The sequence below is a fragment of the Dasypus novemcinctus genome, chromosome 3 (assembly GCF_030445035.2).
Source record: "Dasypus novemcinctus isolate mDasNov1 chromosome 3, mDasNov1.1.hap2, whole genome shotgun sequence".
NCBI classification, from domain to species: domain Eukaryota; kingdom Metazoa; phylum Chordata; class Mammalia; order Cingulata; family Dasypodidae; genus Dasypus; species Dasypus novemcinctus.
Window position 1 is genome coordinate 140,086,524 of NC_080675.1, and position 18,009 is coordinate 140,104,532.

The following is an 18,009-nucleotide window of genomic DNA, read 5'->3' on the forward strand; positions in this document are numbered from 1 at the left end:
ACAATGTTAAATAGGAGCGGAGACAGTGGGCATCCTTGTCTTGTTCCTGAGTTTAGAGGGAAGGAGTCTAGGATTTCGCCATTGTAAACAATATTGGCTTTAGGTTTTTCATATATACTCTTTATCATGTTCAAAAAATTCCCTTGTATTCCAATCTTTTGGAGTGTTTTTATCAAGAAAGGGTGCTGTATTTTGTCAAATGCTTTTTCTGCATCAATAGATATAATCATGTGATTTTTTTCCTTCAATCTGTTTATATGGTATATTACGTTGATTGATTTTCTTATGTTGAACCATCCTTGCATACCTGGGATGAATCCCACTTGGTCGTGGTGTATAATACGTTTAATGTGTTGTTGAATACGATTAGCAAGTATTTTGTTAAGTATTTTTGCGTCTAGGTTCATTAGAGAAATTGGTCTGTAATTTTCCTTTCTTGTGATGTCTTTGTTTGGCTTTGGTACTAGGGTAATGTTGGCATCATAGAAGGAGTTGGGTAATGTTCTTTCTGTTTCGATGTTTTGGAATAGTTTCAGCAGGATTGGTGTCAGTTCTTTCCGGAATGTTTTGTAGAATTCACCTGTGAAGCCATCTGGCCCTGGGCTCTTCTTAGTTGGGAGATTTTTAATAACTGATTCTATCTCTCTGCTTGTGATTGGTTTTTAAGATCATCAATTTCTTCTTTTGTCAATATGGGCTGCTTATGTGTTTCTAGGAATTTGTCCATTTCCTCTAGATTGTCATTTTTGTTGGAATATAGTGTTTCAAAATATCCTCTTATGATAGTCTTTATTTCTGTGGGGTCAGTGGTGATATCGCCTTTCTCATTTCTTATTTTGTGTATTTGCATCTTCTCTCTTTTTTTCTTTGTTAGTGTTGCTAAAGGTTTGTCAATTTTGTTAATCTTCTCAAAAAACCAGCTCTTGGTCTTGTTTATCTGTTCAAGTGCTTTCTTATTTTCTATTTCATTTAGTTCTGCTCTTATCTTTGTTATTTCCTTCCTTCTTCTTCCTGTTGGGTTACTTTGTTGTTGTTTTTCTAATTCCTTCAAATGTGCAGTTAGTTCTTCAATTTTTGCTCTTTCTTCTTTTTTGATATATGAATTTATGGCTATAAACTTCCCTCTCAGTACTGCTTTTGCTGCATCCCATAAATTTTGGTATGTTGTGTTATCATTATCATTTGTTTCAAGATAGTCATTGATTTCTTTTGAGATTTCCTCTTTGACCCACTGTTTTTCTAAGAGTGTGCTGTTTCATTTCCAAATCGTGGTGTGAAATCTGGGCTTCTGTCCCTTGCAAATCTCCAGCTTGACTCCACTGTGGTCAGAGATAATGTTTTGTATGATTTCAATCTTTCTGAATTCGTTCAGCCTTTCTTGTGGCCTAGCATATGATCTATCTTGGAGAATGATCCATGTGCGCTTGAGAAAAATGTATATCCTGCTGTGTTTGGGTGTAGCGATCTATATATGTCTATTAGATCGAGCTCCTCTAATATACTATTCAGGTGTTTTGTTTCTTTGGTGATTCTCTTTTGAGATGTTCTGTCCAGAGTTGATAGTGGTGTATTAAAATCCCCCACTATAATTGTAGATGTATCTATTCTTTCACTTAGTTTTTCCAGCGTTTGCCTGACGTATTTAGAGGCACCCTATTAGGGGCATAGATATTTATGATTGTTCGATCTTCTTGACAGATTTTCCCTTTGACTAAAATGTAGTATCCTTCTTTGTCTCTCACAATTGTTTCACATTTAAAGTCTATTTTGTCTGATATTAATATAGCTACTCCTGCCTTTTTTTGGTTATTGTTAGCTTGTATGATTGTTTTCCAGCCATTCACTTTCAATCTCCATGCGTCTCTGGGTCTAAGATGTGTCTCTTGTAGACAGCATATGGATGGGTCATATTTCCTTATCCAATGTCCCAGTCTGAATCTTTTGATAGGTGAGTTTAATCCGTTGACATTCAGTGTTATTACTATCAAGGAATTATTTGTGTTAGCCATATTTTGATTGGATTTGTGTTTGTCATATTTTGTTTGTATATTTTTTTTTGTCTTTTTTGTTGTTGTTGTTGGTCTTATACTCTCCTCCAACTTTGCCTTTCCTGTTTTTTCCTTTCTTCCTGCAGAACTCCCTTTAGAATTTCTTGAAGGGGAGGTTTCTTGTTGGTATACTCTTTCAGTTTCTGTTTGTCTGCGAATATTTTGAACTCTCCATCATGTTTGAATGCTAGTTTAGCTGGATAGAGTATTCTTGGTTGGAAATTTTTTTCCTTTAGTACCTTGACTATATCATACCACTGTCTTCTTGCCTCCATGGTTTCAGAAGAGAAATCAGCACTTAATCTAATTGAGCTTCCCTTGTATGTGATGGTTTTCTTTTCTCTTGCTGCTTTTAGGATTTTCTCTTTGTCTTGAGCATTGGATAATTTGACAAGTATATGTCTTGGGGTGGGCCTGTTGGGGTTTATGACTTGTGGAGTGCGCTGTGCTTCTTGGATATGTACATCTGTCTCTTTCAGTAGATTTGGGAAGTTTTCAGCCATTATTTCCTGCAGCACTCCTTCTGACCCCTTTCCCTTCTCTTCACTTTCTGGAATGCCTATAATACGTATGTTTGAGCGTTTTGCATTGTCATTCAGGTCCCTAAATCCTAATTGGATTTTTTCTATCTTCTTATTGACCCCTTCTACTATCTGTTTGATTTCTGATGTACTGTCTTCCACATCACTAATTCTCTGCTCTGTCTCTTCTAGTCTGCTGATATTTGCTGCAAGTGTATTTTTGATTTCTTGAACTGTGGTGTTCATTCCCATCATATCTGTTATGTTTTTGCGTATGTCTGCAATTTCCCCTCCAAGGGATGTCTTCATGGTTTTTTTTTTGTTTTTTTTTTTAGATTTATTTTTATTTATTTAATTCCTCTCCCCTCCCCCGGTTGTCTGTTTTCTGTGTCTTTTTGCTGCGTCTTGTTTCTTTGTCCGCTTCTGTTGTCGTCAGCGGCACGGGAAGTGTGGGTGGCGCCATTCCTCGGCAGGCTGCTCCCTCCTTCGCGCTGGGCGGCTCTCCTTATGGGTGCACTCCTTGCGCGTGGGGCTCCCCTACGCGGGGGACAGTCCTGTGTAGCACGGCACTCCTTGCGCGCATCAGCACTGCGCATGGGCCAGCTCCACACGGGTCAAGGAGGCCCGGGGCTGGAACCACGGACCTCCCGTGTGGTAGACGGACGCCCTAACCACTGGGCCAAAGTCCGTTTCCCTTCATGTTGTTAACCTCTTTCATTACTGCATCAAATTTGTCGGTGATAAATGTTCTGAGATCTTTCATTGCTTGTGCCAAGTTTTGCTCCCCTTCGTGATTATTGGTTTGTTGATTGGATTCAGCCATGTTTTCCTGATTATTGGTTTGGTTTGTAGATTTTTGTTGCTTTCTGGTCATCTCTTTATTTTGACGAATTTAATCAGTTCCTTATCTTCTTTGTCTGCTCTTGGAGGTTAATTAGTTGTTATTTTTGCATAGGTGTTATATCTTCTCTTTGTCACTTTTTTCTTCTTATTCTAGTTACTTGTTGTTGGTTAAGCTCACTTTAGAGGAAAGTATTAGTGTTGGGGAAAGGCAATTGTGTAAGCAAGGGAAAAGTGTAAAGTAGTATTGGTGATGTATGTTAACAAAGCAAGAATATGAGATCTGGGAGGATGGAGGTTAGATTCGTGTAGATTGTATAGAGTTATAGCTGTAGGTAGAGTACCTTTTATGAAGTAGATGACTGAATATGGGAGGAATATGGTATGAACTACAAAGCTATTGTTTTCATGAGAGAGGGAAAAAGAAAAGAAAGGTAATAGTTTCAAGAGTGGATAACAGACAGAAAACAGAACAAAGGTATTAGAAATTAAGAGTTAGACACTTTGTGGATCAAAGAACGGGAGGTGGGGGGTGGAATATAGGAGAGACAGTAGATGATAGTGGATATCAAGATGCAGGGGAAGGGGGATAGTGTAGGTAGCCTAAATCAGTTCACACAGAAATGAGACAGTGGAGGATGGGAAAACCCCAGCAAATGTGAGGTGTTCCCTGTAGCACCTATTGTATACTTGAATTAAAATAAAATAAGTGGAAGATGAGGGATAAGAGGGAAAGAGAAAACCGAAAAACAAAAAAACTAATTATAATAAAGAAAAAAAGAAAGACAAGAAGAAAGGAAGAAAGAAAAAGAGGATGGGCAAACGGTGGGGAACGGATAGGGGGAAGAGAGATACAGGTATACACGTGTCACAATTGCAACACTATCTAAAACAACAACTTCCCCCCGCTTTGCCCTAAAACCCCCCGTCTGTCTGCCCAAATGGGTCTGCAAGTACCTCCCTTCCCACAAACCCCCAATAGGCCGCCCAGGGCCCACGAACTCCCCAGTACTGCAGATGCTCCAAAAAAAAAACCAAAAAAAAACCCAAAAAAACAAAGAACAGAAACCCCTCCGCAGGCCCGGCTCCTCCCGCCGCTGCCCGCCACGGAGGCCTGGACCGGCTCTGCCCGGCTCCGCTCGCTACAGCGGCCCAGCCGGCTCCCGCGTCCACCTCCCGCCGCCGCGGCCTGGACCGGCCCCGCCCGGCTCCGTACGCCGCCGCGGCCTGACCCGGCTCCACCTGGCTCCACTCGCTACAGCGGCCCGGCCCAGCTCCGGTGTCCGCCTCTCGCCGCCGCGGCCTGCACCGGCCTCGCCCGGCTCCATACGCCGCTGCGGCCTGGCCTGGCTCAGCCCCACCGAGCGGGGCTAGATGCCTCGTCTCCGCCTACCCAAGGAGGGAATCCTCTACAGGTAGCTGGGATCTCCGTGTATATTTCACAGACGGATCCTCTCTGTTACCTTCCCTCCAAATCGATGTCCAGACACCTCCGGACCAGCAAAAATCCCGAAACAATCCGGTCCCAAAGAGTCTCCAACGCCGCCCAGCCGATTCCCTGCAGAAGACCCTAACAGGGATGTTCACTCAGCCGCCATCTTGCCCCCTCCTCCCCCCTCTTCTCTTATGGGCAAATAATCTTTTTCTTTTCTTTTAGTTTTGTGGATACCCCCTGGTTGGGCTTCATGGCAAAATCTTCCCTGATCACCAACCCAAATCCTAGAGCAGACGCCATCTTTCCATGGACAGAATGAGAGGCCTTCTGTAACCAGACGCACGACTGGCCACCATGAGGAAATTGATGATGAGGATGAGAGCACAGGAGAGGTGGTTTCTCCGACCAAAGAGGCTTCATTGGAGTCGCTTCCTTTTCCTATTGGGCATGTTGCTCATTAGTTCCACCTACCAGCACCTGAGGAGCCCCCAGTTCTTCCCCTCACCGTGGGCAGCAGTCTCTTCCCAACACCCTGTAAAACTGACCAGCTGGGACCTCCCCAGTGATGAGATGGCGATGATGAGCAGTGACCCTCCAAAAGCGAGCTCCAAAATAGAGGGTAAGATGCTGGTACCACAAGCCATTGTGGGCAGGGATGAAGTAACACCAAGCATAGCAATGGAGAATACCCCCAGCCCACCCAGAAGGACAGCCAACATCACTCCAGCAGCACCCAAGAATAACCACAGCCCAACAGCAGCAGCAGGCACAGAAAGAATAAAGGAAACCTCCCCAACCACACCCAGGAGAGGATGGAATCACAACACCCAAACTTCAGGGAGACAAACAGTAAATAATTATACCCCAACAACACCCAGGAGAGAAAAAGAGAACTACCATCCAACTCAAGCAAGGGGAAAGGTGAAAAAACATGCCCCATCCCCACCTGGCAGAATAGTAGAAAAGTATGCTCCATCCACACTCATGACACTGAAAACAAGTCATGTGATCACCCTCAGAACAACAGTGCAGGACAGTGAAGTTATGGCTACCCACAAAAGAATGGAGACCAGCCCCCCCAAGAGAATTGTGGAGGAAAAGACCCCAACTGCTCTCAAAGGCTTAGCTGATAACACCCCAACTTCCCTGACAAATAAAGTAGAAATGAATATCTTGACTTCTCCAAGAAGTATAGTAAAAAAGAACACCCTGACTCCCCTCAGACGAGTGGAAAACAACATCTCAACCAACCCCTGGAGATCAGTGGGGAGGCACAGAGTGACACCTCCCCAGGGAACAGGTCTGGAGCACACCTCAGCCATCTCCGAGGAGCAAGTGATGCTCAGCACCAGGATAACCAGCAGCCCAGCCGAAACCAGCACCCACACTGCTGCCTGGAGTGGTAGGAAGCCCCTGCTCAGAACAAGCGCACCACTCTCCTCAGTCGTCTTCCGGGGCCTGGCAAAGAAAGCTTCCACGGCACCTAGCACCTCGGCAACTGCCAGGTTCAGAGCAAATACAACTACTCAGGTCCATCACTGTGTGGTCATGGAGCCAGCCCCATCCATGCCCACTGCCCCCTTCCCCAGCCTGACCACGGCCCTGCTTCCAGAGCCGTCCCGTCCCAGCCCCTCAGGGCTACCATCCAGCCACCCAGACCTCCATCCCAAGGCAGAGTACCCCCCGGACCTGTTCACCATGGAGGAGCGGCGGCAAGGCTGGGTGGTGCTTCACGTCTTTGGCATGATGTATGTGTTTGTGGCCTTGGCCATCGTGTGTGATGAGTACTTTGTCCCTTCCCTGGACGTTATCACAGACAAGCTACAGATCTCTGAGGATGTGGCAGGTGCCACGTTCATGGCTGCTGGAGGCTCTGCCCCAGAGCTCTTCACCTCCCTCATTGGCGTCTTCATCTCCCACAGCAACGTGGGCATTGGCACCATCGTGGGTTCTGCTGTGTTCAACATTCTCTTTGTCATCGGCACCTGTGCCCTCTGCTCCCGGGAAATCCTCAACCTCACCTGGTGGCCCTTGTTCCGGGACATCTCCTTCTACATCTTTGACCTGCTGATGCTCATCCTCTTCTTCCTGGACAGCCTCATTGCCTGGTGGGAGAGCCTGCTGCTGCTGCTGGCCTATGCCCTCTATGTGCTCACCATGAAGTGGAACAAGCAGTTCGAGCTCTGGGTGAAGGAGCAGCTCAGCCGGAGGCCGGTGGCCAAGGTCATGGCCCTGGGGGACCTCAGCAAGGTAAGGGTAGGGTGATTCAGGCTTCTCTAGCCCCTTTGGGGTAAAGAGGTAGGAGGAAACCAGGAGCTGAAGAAGAGAAATGCTGGGTCAGACCACAAGAGATGGGTGCTTCTGGTTCCCTTGCTAGTCAGTCAACAATTATGGAGTACTTCCTCTTTGGGGGGTGCTGTGCTGGGGCCTTTGTAAGTGGGACTTATGTTCAACCCCAGTCACCCTACAAAATGGTTTTTATTATGATTTTTATCTTTATTATGATCCCCCATCTGCAGAACTTAAACCACTTGCTTAAGGTCACACAACAGGTGGTGGAGCCAGAATTTGAACCCCAGTTGGTCTGACTGGGACTTTGGAAATGACGTTTCATTTGGGCTTTGGAGAATGTCCAAAGCAATACCAGGAAGGGGGAAATGATCATCTCTTCTGTGTGCATGTCATTTAGGGTTTATCTAACACCTTTACTTTAATTTAATCCTGTTTGTTCACATTCCAGCCTTGGAGGATTTGGGTAGCTTGGATTGGGACTGAAAAGGGAGAGGGTATTTTGTTTGCTTGTTGTTGTTTTTTTTTAATGTTGGAGAAGATGGGAACTCCACTCATCCTGGGGCTTTCTCCCAGCCTAGACCCTTTCCATGAAATTCCCTGCCTTCTTTGAAGGCAAATTCCCTGCCAAATTCATTGGATGATTCAATAAAGAGGAAGATGAGATTAGATTGGGGAAGCAATGACTGAGAAATTCATTCGAAGTATTTTCTTCCTTGAGAATCCAAAGCAATAATAACCTTGGGAATATAGACCCCATTTCTCTCCTGCTCCTAAAGGGTGAGTTTTGACAAGGGTTAGTTCACAGCTCACCCATTTCAGGTCTCAGAGAAGTCACTGGTGTGAGCAGAATTTTGCGTGCAAAGAATGGAAGGACTTAACTACTTAATCCAGAGCAGTTCTGATGAGTGAACAGGAGAGAGCCCAAACTCAACAGCATGTCTGGGGGATACATGATGCAAGGGAGATGAACTGTACTGCCTTTAGAGCTTTTGAGATCATGTGGTGTTCTGACCAGAGCATGGAACCAAGTCAGAAACCTGAGTGTTCTTCTAATTCTGCCTCTAATTAGCTGTGTGACCTTGGACAGGCCCCTTTCCCTCTCTGGGGAAATGACTCAGTCAGTCTAATCACATAAAGTTTGTGTCCAGCCCTAATATTCTTTGATAATGTCCCGTATCCAAGTGAGTTTGGTTCTGGTGAGATCTGACATAGTGATTATTTGTCTGATCTGTTCAAGAGAGTTTCAGTTTCCTTATTTGCTGATGGTACAGCAAGAAGAAATATTTTGCCAAGAATCATAGAGCCAGCAGGTGATGGGGTGGGAGTGGGAGCCCCTTTCCTGAGTCCCCGTTCAGTCCCATTTCCTACCAGAGCATTGCTCCACAGCCAGAGGCTTAGGAAAAAAAGGGAGGCTCAGAGCATGACACAAGGTAATATAAGGAAATGGGAGCCTCCCTCCTAAAAAAGTTCTCAGGGCAGGCCTTATTAAAGGGTGGCCACGAAGCGCTGGTACTGTCCTCTGAGAAAAACAGCTAACACCTCCACGTACATTAGGATAGCAGTGTTCAAAATGCCTCTAACGCACTACCTGGTCCTTCATAGTAATTCTACTTTTATTTAAACTGCAAATTCTAAACGATTGATTTCATCAGAACTAGACCAGTAAAGCAAAGCTTACCAAGCAAATGAAGCATAATCATGATTTCAAAAAAGAATTTGTAACCTACTTAAGCAACTCTTCAAGGTTTTTTTTATTTTTATTTTTTATTATTTTTCTTCTTCAAGGGTTTTAGTAGCAGCTCTTCGCCAACCAGTCAGCATGGTATTGCTTATAACTCCATTCTTAGCTATTTGTTGAAAGAGATCTAGTAATATTTTCAATCAACAGCATCATTTTTAAAAAAGCATATTGAATTGACTATATTTGACTTTTTATACTTGAAATTAAATCTTTCTAAAATTAAGACCTATTGTTAAGACTTTCTGCCACTAACTGCCTTCTAAAAATTAGTCTAAATAACTCAAGAACTAGAGCTATTTAAAAATGGTGTTAAGAAACATCTGGCTTTGGAGTTTCACCCCAGGTTTCTTATAGCTGAAGAGAGGGAACAGCCTTTGCTGGTATCTTTATGCCTGTGTTTGGCTGGCCATGACCTATGATCTTGCTAGAGGGAGATAAATGGTCCTTTGCTTCACTGACAGACTGAGGGTAAGCCATTCTGTTTTGGACTCATGAAGTCATAATCCAAAAATCTAATCTAGGACCTAGGAAGATGTGTTGGTGTTAGTGTTTTGTGGTTTCATACAAGAGTCTGCACTCACCTCTGTAAATTATTTTACTCTATGAAAATGATCATGTCTCACTGAAAACACTCATTCCGGGAGTGCACAGGGCACATTTACTTACTGGTTCACACCTCTTTGAGCCCTATAAGTCTCTTCTTTGAGCATCATCTCCAGAAGGCAGATGGCCAGGGAAACTGGGCTTATTCAATTAGCCACATCTCTGAATGTGAGGAAGTCAAAACAGAAGTGGGACAAAGCCAGACAGAAGTGTCGGGAGTCAAGAAGCAGGGATTGCTCAGAGATATATTCACCAAGTGCAATGAATGTCTCATGATGATGGAGGAGGTTGTTGTTATGGGGGGAGGAGTGGGATAGGGGGTATATGGGGACCTCATATTTTTTGAATGTAGCATTAAAAAAACGAATAAAGACAAAAAAAAAAAGGAGCCAAATAAAATGTGAATCTTAAAATTTTTGAAAAAAGATTCTCAGAGCTTTAATAAGTTTAATAAGTTCTAAGTTTAGCTTTCAAAAGGACCCTGGGAGAACTAATCTATGGGGTTAGAGGTCAGGGAGAGCGGAAGTGGGATGAGGGGGACTTCTGGGTGCTAGTAATCATCTGTTTCATGGTCTGATGCTGGTTACATGGACTGGTCACAAGTGTAAAAATTTATCAAGCTCTATATTTATGATTTTTAATGTATGTTATACTTCAAAAAACATTTACAAAATATGAATAAAAATGTTAAAACAGAAAAAAAAAAAGAAGCAGGGATGGAGAGTGAGTGGTAGAGATGCAGCTGTTCAGGAAGTCTAAGCAGGGGAGAGAAGCAGGAGGCGGTGCGAGCCAGCTCCTTGGAGAGAAACAGGACGAGGAAAGACGGCGGGCCTCTCCTTTCTGTTGCCAGCCTGAGGGAGGTGTGGAGGGAGTGGCCACATCAGGCTCATCATCGTCACTGGATGGGGAAATAGCCTTTGTGTCCCCCAAAGTACCGAGCCCAGTGTCTCCTTGCCCCATAGGGAGCTCCATAAGTATTTGGTTCGGTTTCCTCCGGAAACCTTATACAGTTCAAGGACTCTAGCTTAGAAAAAGAAAGGAGTGGGGGAGATAATCCATACTTGTGGACAGCCTGTCCATCCATACACTGTCTCAACAATTTCTCACAAAAACCCAATGAGGAATAGATTGTTATCTCCAGTTTGCCGATGAGGAAACTTAGGCTGAGGATAATTAACTCAGCTGAAGTTACATAGTGGGTGGTCCTTACCGCTGATTGATGAATCAGTTTGTCTTGGTGTTAATGCAGAAGTTAACCCGCTGCTAACCATCCCTGTTTTTCCGAGCAAGTCAGTGCAATTCAACAAACCTTTATGATTAAGTACTTAATGAAAAGCAGTGTGGGAAATAAAAAGATTGTATTCCTTCTAGTGGAAGAGACAAGCATAGGCAAAAGTAACTGTAATCAAGGGAACACTGTGGAAAGTGCTACAAAGTCACTTTGTTTTTGAGCCAGGCCTTAGATTGCTCATCTCTAAAATGAATGGAATGAACTAGTGCAAGTGTTTGTAAACTTTTTCTGTAAGGGGCCAGGTAATATCATTTTAGGCTTTGTGGGCCCAATGGTCTCTGTCACAACCACTCCATTCTGTCATTGTAGTGTGAGAGCAGCCACTGACAATAAAAAAACTAATGGGGGAAACGGACTTTGGCCCAGTGGTTAGGGCGTCCGTCTACCATATGGGAGGTCCGCGGTTCAAACCCCGGGCCTCCTTGACCCGTGTGGAGCTGGCCATGTGCAGCGCTGATGCGCGCAAGGAGTGCCGTGCCACGCAAGGGTGTCCCCCGCGTGGGGGAGCCCCACGCGCAAGGAGTGCCCCCGTGAGGAAAGCCGCCCAGCGTGAAAAGAAAGTGCAGCCTGCCCAGGAATGGTGCCGCCCACACTTCCCGTGCCGCTGACGACAACAGAAGCGGACAAAGAAACAAGACACAGCAAATAGACACCAAGAACAGACAACCAGGGGAGGGGGGGAAAATAAATAAATAAATAAATCTTAAAAAAAAAAAAAAAAAAAAACTAATGGGAATGGTCACGCGGTATTTTACAAAGAGCAACATAATTTGCAGGTGTTCTCCTACCAGAACACCTGAATTTTATGGAGACATAAAATCAGCAGAAAATGATTCATACACTCCTTCAATAGTTACCCAACCAATATCTGTGGAATTTCTGAGCCAAGGACCTTTCACCTTATCTTTTATTCTGCCCAGAGTGTCTAGAACCATGATAAAGGTTTTTGGGGAAGTGATTCTAATCAGAATTTACTTAAGAGTATTTCCAGGAAAAAAATACTTAGTATTAGACACAGCCATATAGTAACAACAACAATAAAAAAAAACCCACAACAAACTAATCTAAAAATATTTCAAATGACATTGTCAAACTGACATGTATTGGTTTAAAGATCCCTTTTATGACCCCAATGAGGAAAAGTTTAAGTTATATTTTTATAATTATCAACACAATCTAACTTAACTCGGTCTGAAGCTTTATCTGGTTTTGAATCTCTCAACGTATTTGTTCTGGTCAAAAATGAAAACTATTGGCCCGCCTTGTCTATCCACAGCCATAAAAAGCAAACAGCAAAACAGAGGCACTATCCTGACTGAAAAACTGTATTTGTATTTGAAGGACATCAAGCCCTCCTTTATAGAGTGTGTTTAAAACAAAAATGGGAAGCTGTGAGGTTAGCCAGGAGGGGCAGTCATTTCCATGAGGTGATGATTAGAAAGACAGCCCGATCGAGCGCCAGAGGCCAGAACAGACTCCAGGCAGGGGATGAGCCTGGTACAGCCCCCTTTGGAAACACATACCCACATTCTGCTCCCCCAAAACACCTCAGAATTTGAAACTCCCAGGAAAACTCTGCCATTCTTTCCTAAATGCATCAGGGATGATTTTCTTCCCTGAGGGATTAAAAAAAAAAAAAAATTAAACCAGCAAACAAAACCCCAAAGCAGACAAACCAGGTGCCTTCTTAGGGGCTGGTCCTCCCTTTTCTTGTCAAGGTTGACATTTACCCCTAGGGCTCCTCGCCATGACTGGTGCCTGCTGTGGAGACAGGATATGGCTCAGTCTCTCTGTACAATCTGCAATCCCTCTAGCTGCTGAATATCCTGAAGTAAATCCCTGCCCACCAAAGTGTTTTTGATTGAGCCGGTGGAATACTTTGAAAACTGATCAGTTCTAGTTAACGAAATGACTACCCAGTGGGGGTTTCTCCCTGTTAGCTGCGTAGTAGTTACACATGTATGTTCCTGTGCACGTTCTCTACAAGTTGTAAGGTGCTGCTGTATTTAACTGTTGTACTTGTCAACTTTCAGTAAAGCATATAAAATGCTGAAGAAGGAAAAAGGAGGCTGTGGACAGGAAACACCCACCAGGCCCCTCCTGCCTCTAGGCAGTGTAGCCTGACTCCAGGGAATCAGTGATGAAGAAACTGTGCTTCCACAGAGCCCATCCTCGCCTAGTCTGAGGGACCAGATCCCTCCTTGAACCCCTTGAAGAACAGTCAGCTTTTGTCAGGAAAATATGATAACAGTAGGCTTCCAATTTCAAGGTTTCTTTTCCTCATACAAATTTCTTATATTCTTAAGCTGTCAGTGTTCACCTGCTAGTGGGTGCTAGCAGATGACAAAATAAATGCATAAGAAACAAACAAATATTAACAGAAAAACATCTGATCACTCCTATTCCAATGGCCTGTTGTTTTCATGGACTGGCGTATGCTTGTAATTGAAACTTTACAAAGCAGTCATACAACACAGTAATATTTTCTCCTAGTGCTTATGATGGCATTAAGTATGAAGTTAGATATTTCAAGGTGTTTCACAAAGAGCAGCATGATTTCTTGATGCTGTACCGTGGGGATAAATTTGGAGTGTAAAACCAACAGAACAGTGGATAAAAAGATAATTTCAGAAAGTGACAGAGCTCTGAGGATATAAGCAGTGCAAGTGATGGAGAATAACTGCGGGGGTGCCCCTTTTGGGAGGGAGGGCTGAGGAGGTCTCTTGGCGGAGGAGAAGTCTGAGTGGAGTTCTGCAGAATGAGAAGGGAAACCCCCATGCTCCTTAGGGAAGAGTATTGCTGGAGACGGAACAGCATTTGCAAGGCCTCTGGGATGGGAAAGAATTTGGCATGTTAGAGGAAAGAATGGAGGCCAGTGTGGCTACTGAATAAGGGAGAGTGTGGTGCAGGATAAGGCTGGAGTTGAGGGTGGGAGCTAATTCAGACAGGGTTCTGGGGATTGGATAGGGAGTTTGAATTTAATTCGAAATGCAACAGGGGAATTATGTGATGACAGTCATATTTTTAAAAGGTTACTCCCTAACTACTGTGTTGAGGGTTGATGGTGGAAGTGGAGAGGGAGAGACGTGCGTGTATTTGAAAAATAGTTGAAGACAGAACCAACTGGACTTGGTAGTGAAGTGAATGTGGAGGGTGAGAGGAAGGGAAAGTCAAGGAGGCTACCGAGCAGCAGGGTGGATGAAAGACTCGAGAAAGAACGAATTTACAAAGAATCAAGAGTTCACAGTGTGGAATGGTGAGTTTGGGTGCCTAGGTCCTCCAAGTGGATTTGTTCAGGAGGCAGCTGCACCAATGGGCCTGATGCTCAGGAACAAGGTCTGGGCTGGAGATAGGAATTTGTGAGTTGCCAACAAATATGTGGAGTTAAAGTCAAGGACTGGCCAATGCTACTCTGAAAGGAAGTGTGGGTAGAAGATAAGAGGGTCAAGGATTAAACCTTAAAGACCTCCAATATTCATTCCACTGAACAGACACTGAATACCTTTGTGTGAGGCCCTGTGCAGAGTCTGGGGATACAGTGATAAGTCAGCCACAGTTCCAGCCTTCAGAGAACTCGGCCTAGAGGAAGAGCTGGAGTTGATTTGGGCTTTGTAGGGACTGACGCTTTCTTTACGAGAAAGGCTATAAAACCATTGCTAGAAAATTAAGTACAAAGCCTTGGAAGGTGTTTGTGCAGGAGAGTGAGGGGCCCTGAAGCTTAAACTTCATCGCCTCCACGGTAAATCCTCCACTGTGGGGAAAACAGAGAAGTAAAACCAATAGTTACATTGCCATATGATATGTATACTGATATGGGTATTTAATACTGCAGAGAGAGGACCTCTCAACAAACCATGGAGTCAGGCAAGGTTTCCTAGGGGAGGTGATGCTTAGCTAAATTGTGAAGAACATAGTAGGAGTTCATTGACTAAGAAGGGGTAGCAGGTCTCCTAGGCATGTATAAAGGCCAGGGGAATGAGAGTGTAATGAGATCATGGCTGTGCCATCCAGTATGGTAGCCACTAGCTATGTGTGGCTGGGGAACCCTTGAAATTAATTTCACCCGTGGCTATTTCATGGAGTTAGTAATATCAAATGAGAAAATAGATGTGAAAGGGCTTCAGAAAGTTAGAAGTACTACTGAAGTTAGAAGACATTCTTAATATCTGGAACGAACAGTGCACCCATAATTACCTTGGCTTGCGTACAACTGAAAGGCAGAGAAGCCATCAGGAAAACATCAGGGACATGAGTCAGGAGGCAAAGGTCGGTCTATTCTGCCTCTCTGTGGAAAGAATCAGCCCTTCCAAAGGGTGGACTGGTCCCTCACAGTTCTTTGCCTTGGGAGAACTTACTGGGTTTTTAACAGGATTAGAGATGAAAAGTAGCGAGATGTCTGGGTCATTGGGGATCTGGCTGTGGCCTCCTACATCCCAGTAAACGTACAAGGTGGGTCATGAATCAGTGGGGAGATTTGTTCAGGAAACCCACAGGGCCCCCCTCATATTCAGATGGGTTATTTCTGCTTTGTTTCACTCATTAGTGTGCTCATTCATTCATTTGACGAATGTATATCCAAGCATCCAAACCTCCCCCATCCTTCAAAGCTTACTTCAAATCCTGCTTCCTTCAGGAAGTCTTCCTTGCCTATCTGCACAGCACCTTTACACGTGCCTCTTGTTTCATGACCCACATTTTGCTTTGTCATGTGGCTGTGTATTCATTAGCCTCAGTTCCTTTCTAGACATAGGATCCATGCCCTGAACATCTTTGTATTCCTACAGCCGCTAGCACAGTGCCATGTACATGGCAGATGCTCAGTAAGTGAGAACTGGATGCATGAATAAATTGGATGGATAGGTATGTGGTCCTGGTGTGGGCAGTATTTTCTGTATTTTCTAAGCTGAACAGACAAGGGGGTGAAGCAAGTCCTGCTCTGGTTCTGGCCATGGAAGTTGTTGGGGTGGGGGAGGCAATTGGAAGGTGAAGACAATTCCTGGGACAGCCATTAGTGACCCTGCTGTCTGGAGATAGCACTAGAAACCACTTTGGAGTAACTACCCATTCAGCTCACCTCTACTGAGCATCTGTGTGACAAAAACGTGCTACAGTTTAGGGGAATGGAGATGGCTATGCATGGCAAAAAAAATGTGGAGTCTAGTTGGCTATATGATTCATGTACGTGAAAAGTTAAGTCCAAATATTAAACAACAGTGCAAATTGTATTTCAAGGCAGTAAATGCAAAGTGGCAAGCAAGTGGACCAGACAGTAAATACTGTGGGCTCGCTAAGTCTTCACCTGGGATTTTCTAGTTCCAATTCCCAGCTGGCTGCTCTACAGCATCCCCAGGATACCAGCACTTATTGATTTTGATATCACAAACTGTGCTTGCTGTTGTTATAGAGCTTTTGAGGAAAGAGGTGTGCAGGTGCGAGTAGAAAGTAGAAGGGTCCATTGGGAAAACTTTATACAAGAATTCACCCTGAATTTTCTGAAAGGTGGATAGGATTTGGGTAGAAAGGAATGGAGAAGGTAGGGGGAAAGGCATGAACAGGGGAACAGAAGTTGGAATGGATTAGGCATATTTAGAGGGCAGTTCATTCATTCACTCACTCAACAAATATTTCTTAAACCCTTCCTAAGTGCTGGGCATGCAGTGGTGAATGAAATAGTCTGTCTTCAAGATTCTAGTAGGGGAGTCAGTTTATGTGTTTATTAACATACAAATAAATTGGGGAAAGTGCTATGAAAGAAAAGGATAGAAGTTTGTAAGAGAATTTTACAGGCATCTGAACTTCCCAGAGGAAGGGACATTTAAGTGAGTCTTGATGCATGAGATGTGAGGGAAGGAGCACGCAACTGGGGGAGGAGGGGCCCTGTGACGAGGGTTTGGAGGTGGGTAAAGTGCTTGCTGTGTTTGAGGGACTGAAAGACAGTTGTTATTACGGCGTCATAGTGAGTGGACACATTTGACGGGAAATCCTGCGCATAGCCTGAAGCCAGATTGTGAAAGTCCAGGCTGGGGGTTTGGACATAGTAAAACATTTTCTGAGACCAGGTTGCCTCCAGGTGTGTTTTTGTATTTCCACTGAGGGCTTCCCAGGAGAGAGAGGAAAGTAAGGAGAAAGAGTGGGGTTTCTCCGTGACATCTGGTGACACCTGTCCCTGTTTGCAGCAGGGCGATGTGGCTGTTGCGGTGGCTGCGCCTCAGGGCAAGAAGCTGCAGGTGGGTGCTGCATGGAGACTGCCCAGTGGGGACACTGCAGGTTCTCAGAGGCCAGCCACAGAGCCAGGGTGCGGTGTCCTGATGCAGGCACCCCAGGCTGTGACCAGGCCTGGGAAGCCCCCGGCATGCTGCCAGGGTGAGTGGGGGAACAGGGGCTCCTTGGACAGAGGACGTTTGCCTCTGCCTGCAGGCGGCCTTTCAGGAGGTGCTAGTTTGGGAGTGAGGTTGAATTCACTGCTTGCTCTGCCACTGGCTTGCTGGGTGACCTTGGACAGATCCCTGCTCTTCTCTGGGCTGCATCTGTAAAATGACTGTTTGGACTAGATGAACTCAAGTCCAGCTTTACAGCTCCCAATAAGGAATGATCTAAAAGCCTAATTGCTCATAGGTCGGAATGCCCCAGAACTAAGAGAAAGAAAGGAGGTGCAACGGAGATGGGGGTTTGAGGTTTCTGAAAAACTGTGTCTTCGACGTCTTGGGACTGTAGGGTGTCTGAGAAGAATTATGGAGACCTTTGAGAGTAGAGGCTGGGACATCCCCGCTATGTCCCGAAACCTCCCCGATCCAAAGAAAATCCCTAGGCCTGTCGGGAAGTACTGTGTGATGACAGCCACTAGATGGCAGAAGAGTTCAGAGTCAGGGGGTTGGGGAAGCGGGGAGGGAAGAGAAAGAAGGGAGGAGTGCTTGAGAGCGAGAGAGACAGAGAAGAGCTTGTCTTTGGCTGTTCCTTGTAAATCAGATGATATTTCTGTGTGTCACTATGAGTAAGTGTATGTCATTACAAGTCCCTCTGTGCCTGGATGGTAAGCTGTGTGTGTGTGTGTGTGTGTGATGGCAGGGATCAGAAGACCTGGGTGCGAGTCTTGATTCATTTACTCCCCACATTTCCTTTTCTCTAAGACAGGATCGTCTTACAGAAATGCTTATCCTGCGGAGGTGGGGCAACGAGAGGGCGCGTCCCTTTGGGCTGCCCATGAAGGGCTGGCCCGTGTACAGGGGTCACTCTCCGCT

General features: G+C 44.9%; 1 protein-coding gene across 1 annotated transcript in view; it reads left to right on the forward strand.

The window, feature by feature from the left end:
- Positions 1 to 5,071: 5,071 nt before the first annotated feature.
- SLC24A1 (solute carrier family 24 member 1) overlaps positions 5,072 to 18,009 on the forward strand; it is a 32,808-nt gene continuing 19,870 nt past the window's right edge. The window contains exon 1 of the mRNA XM_058294358.2: positions 5,072 to 7,094. Within this exon, the coding sequence (XP_058150341.1) occupies positions 5,199 to 7,094 (1,896 nt within the window). The 5' untranslated portion in view covers positions 5,072 to 5,198. The remainder of the gene's footprint in view (positions 7,095 to 18,009) is intronic.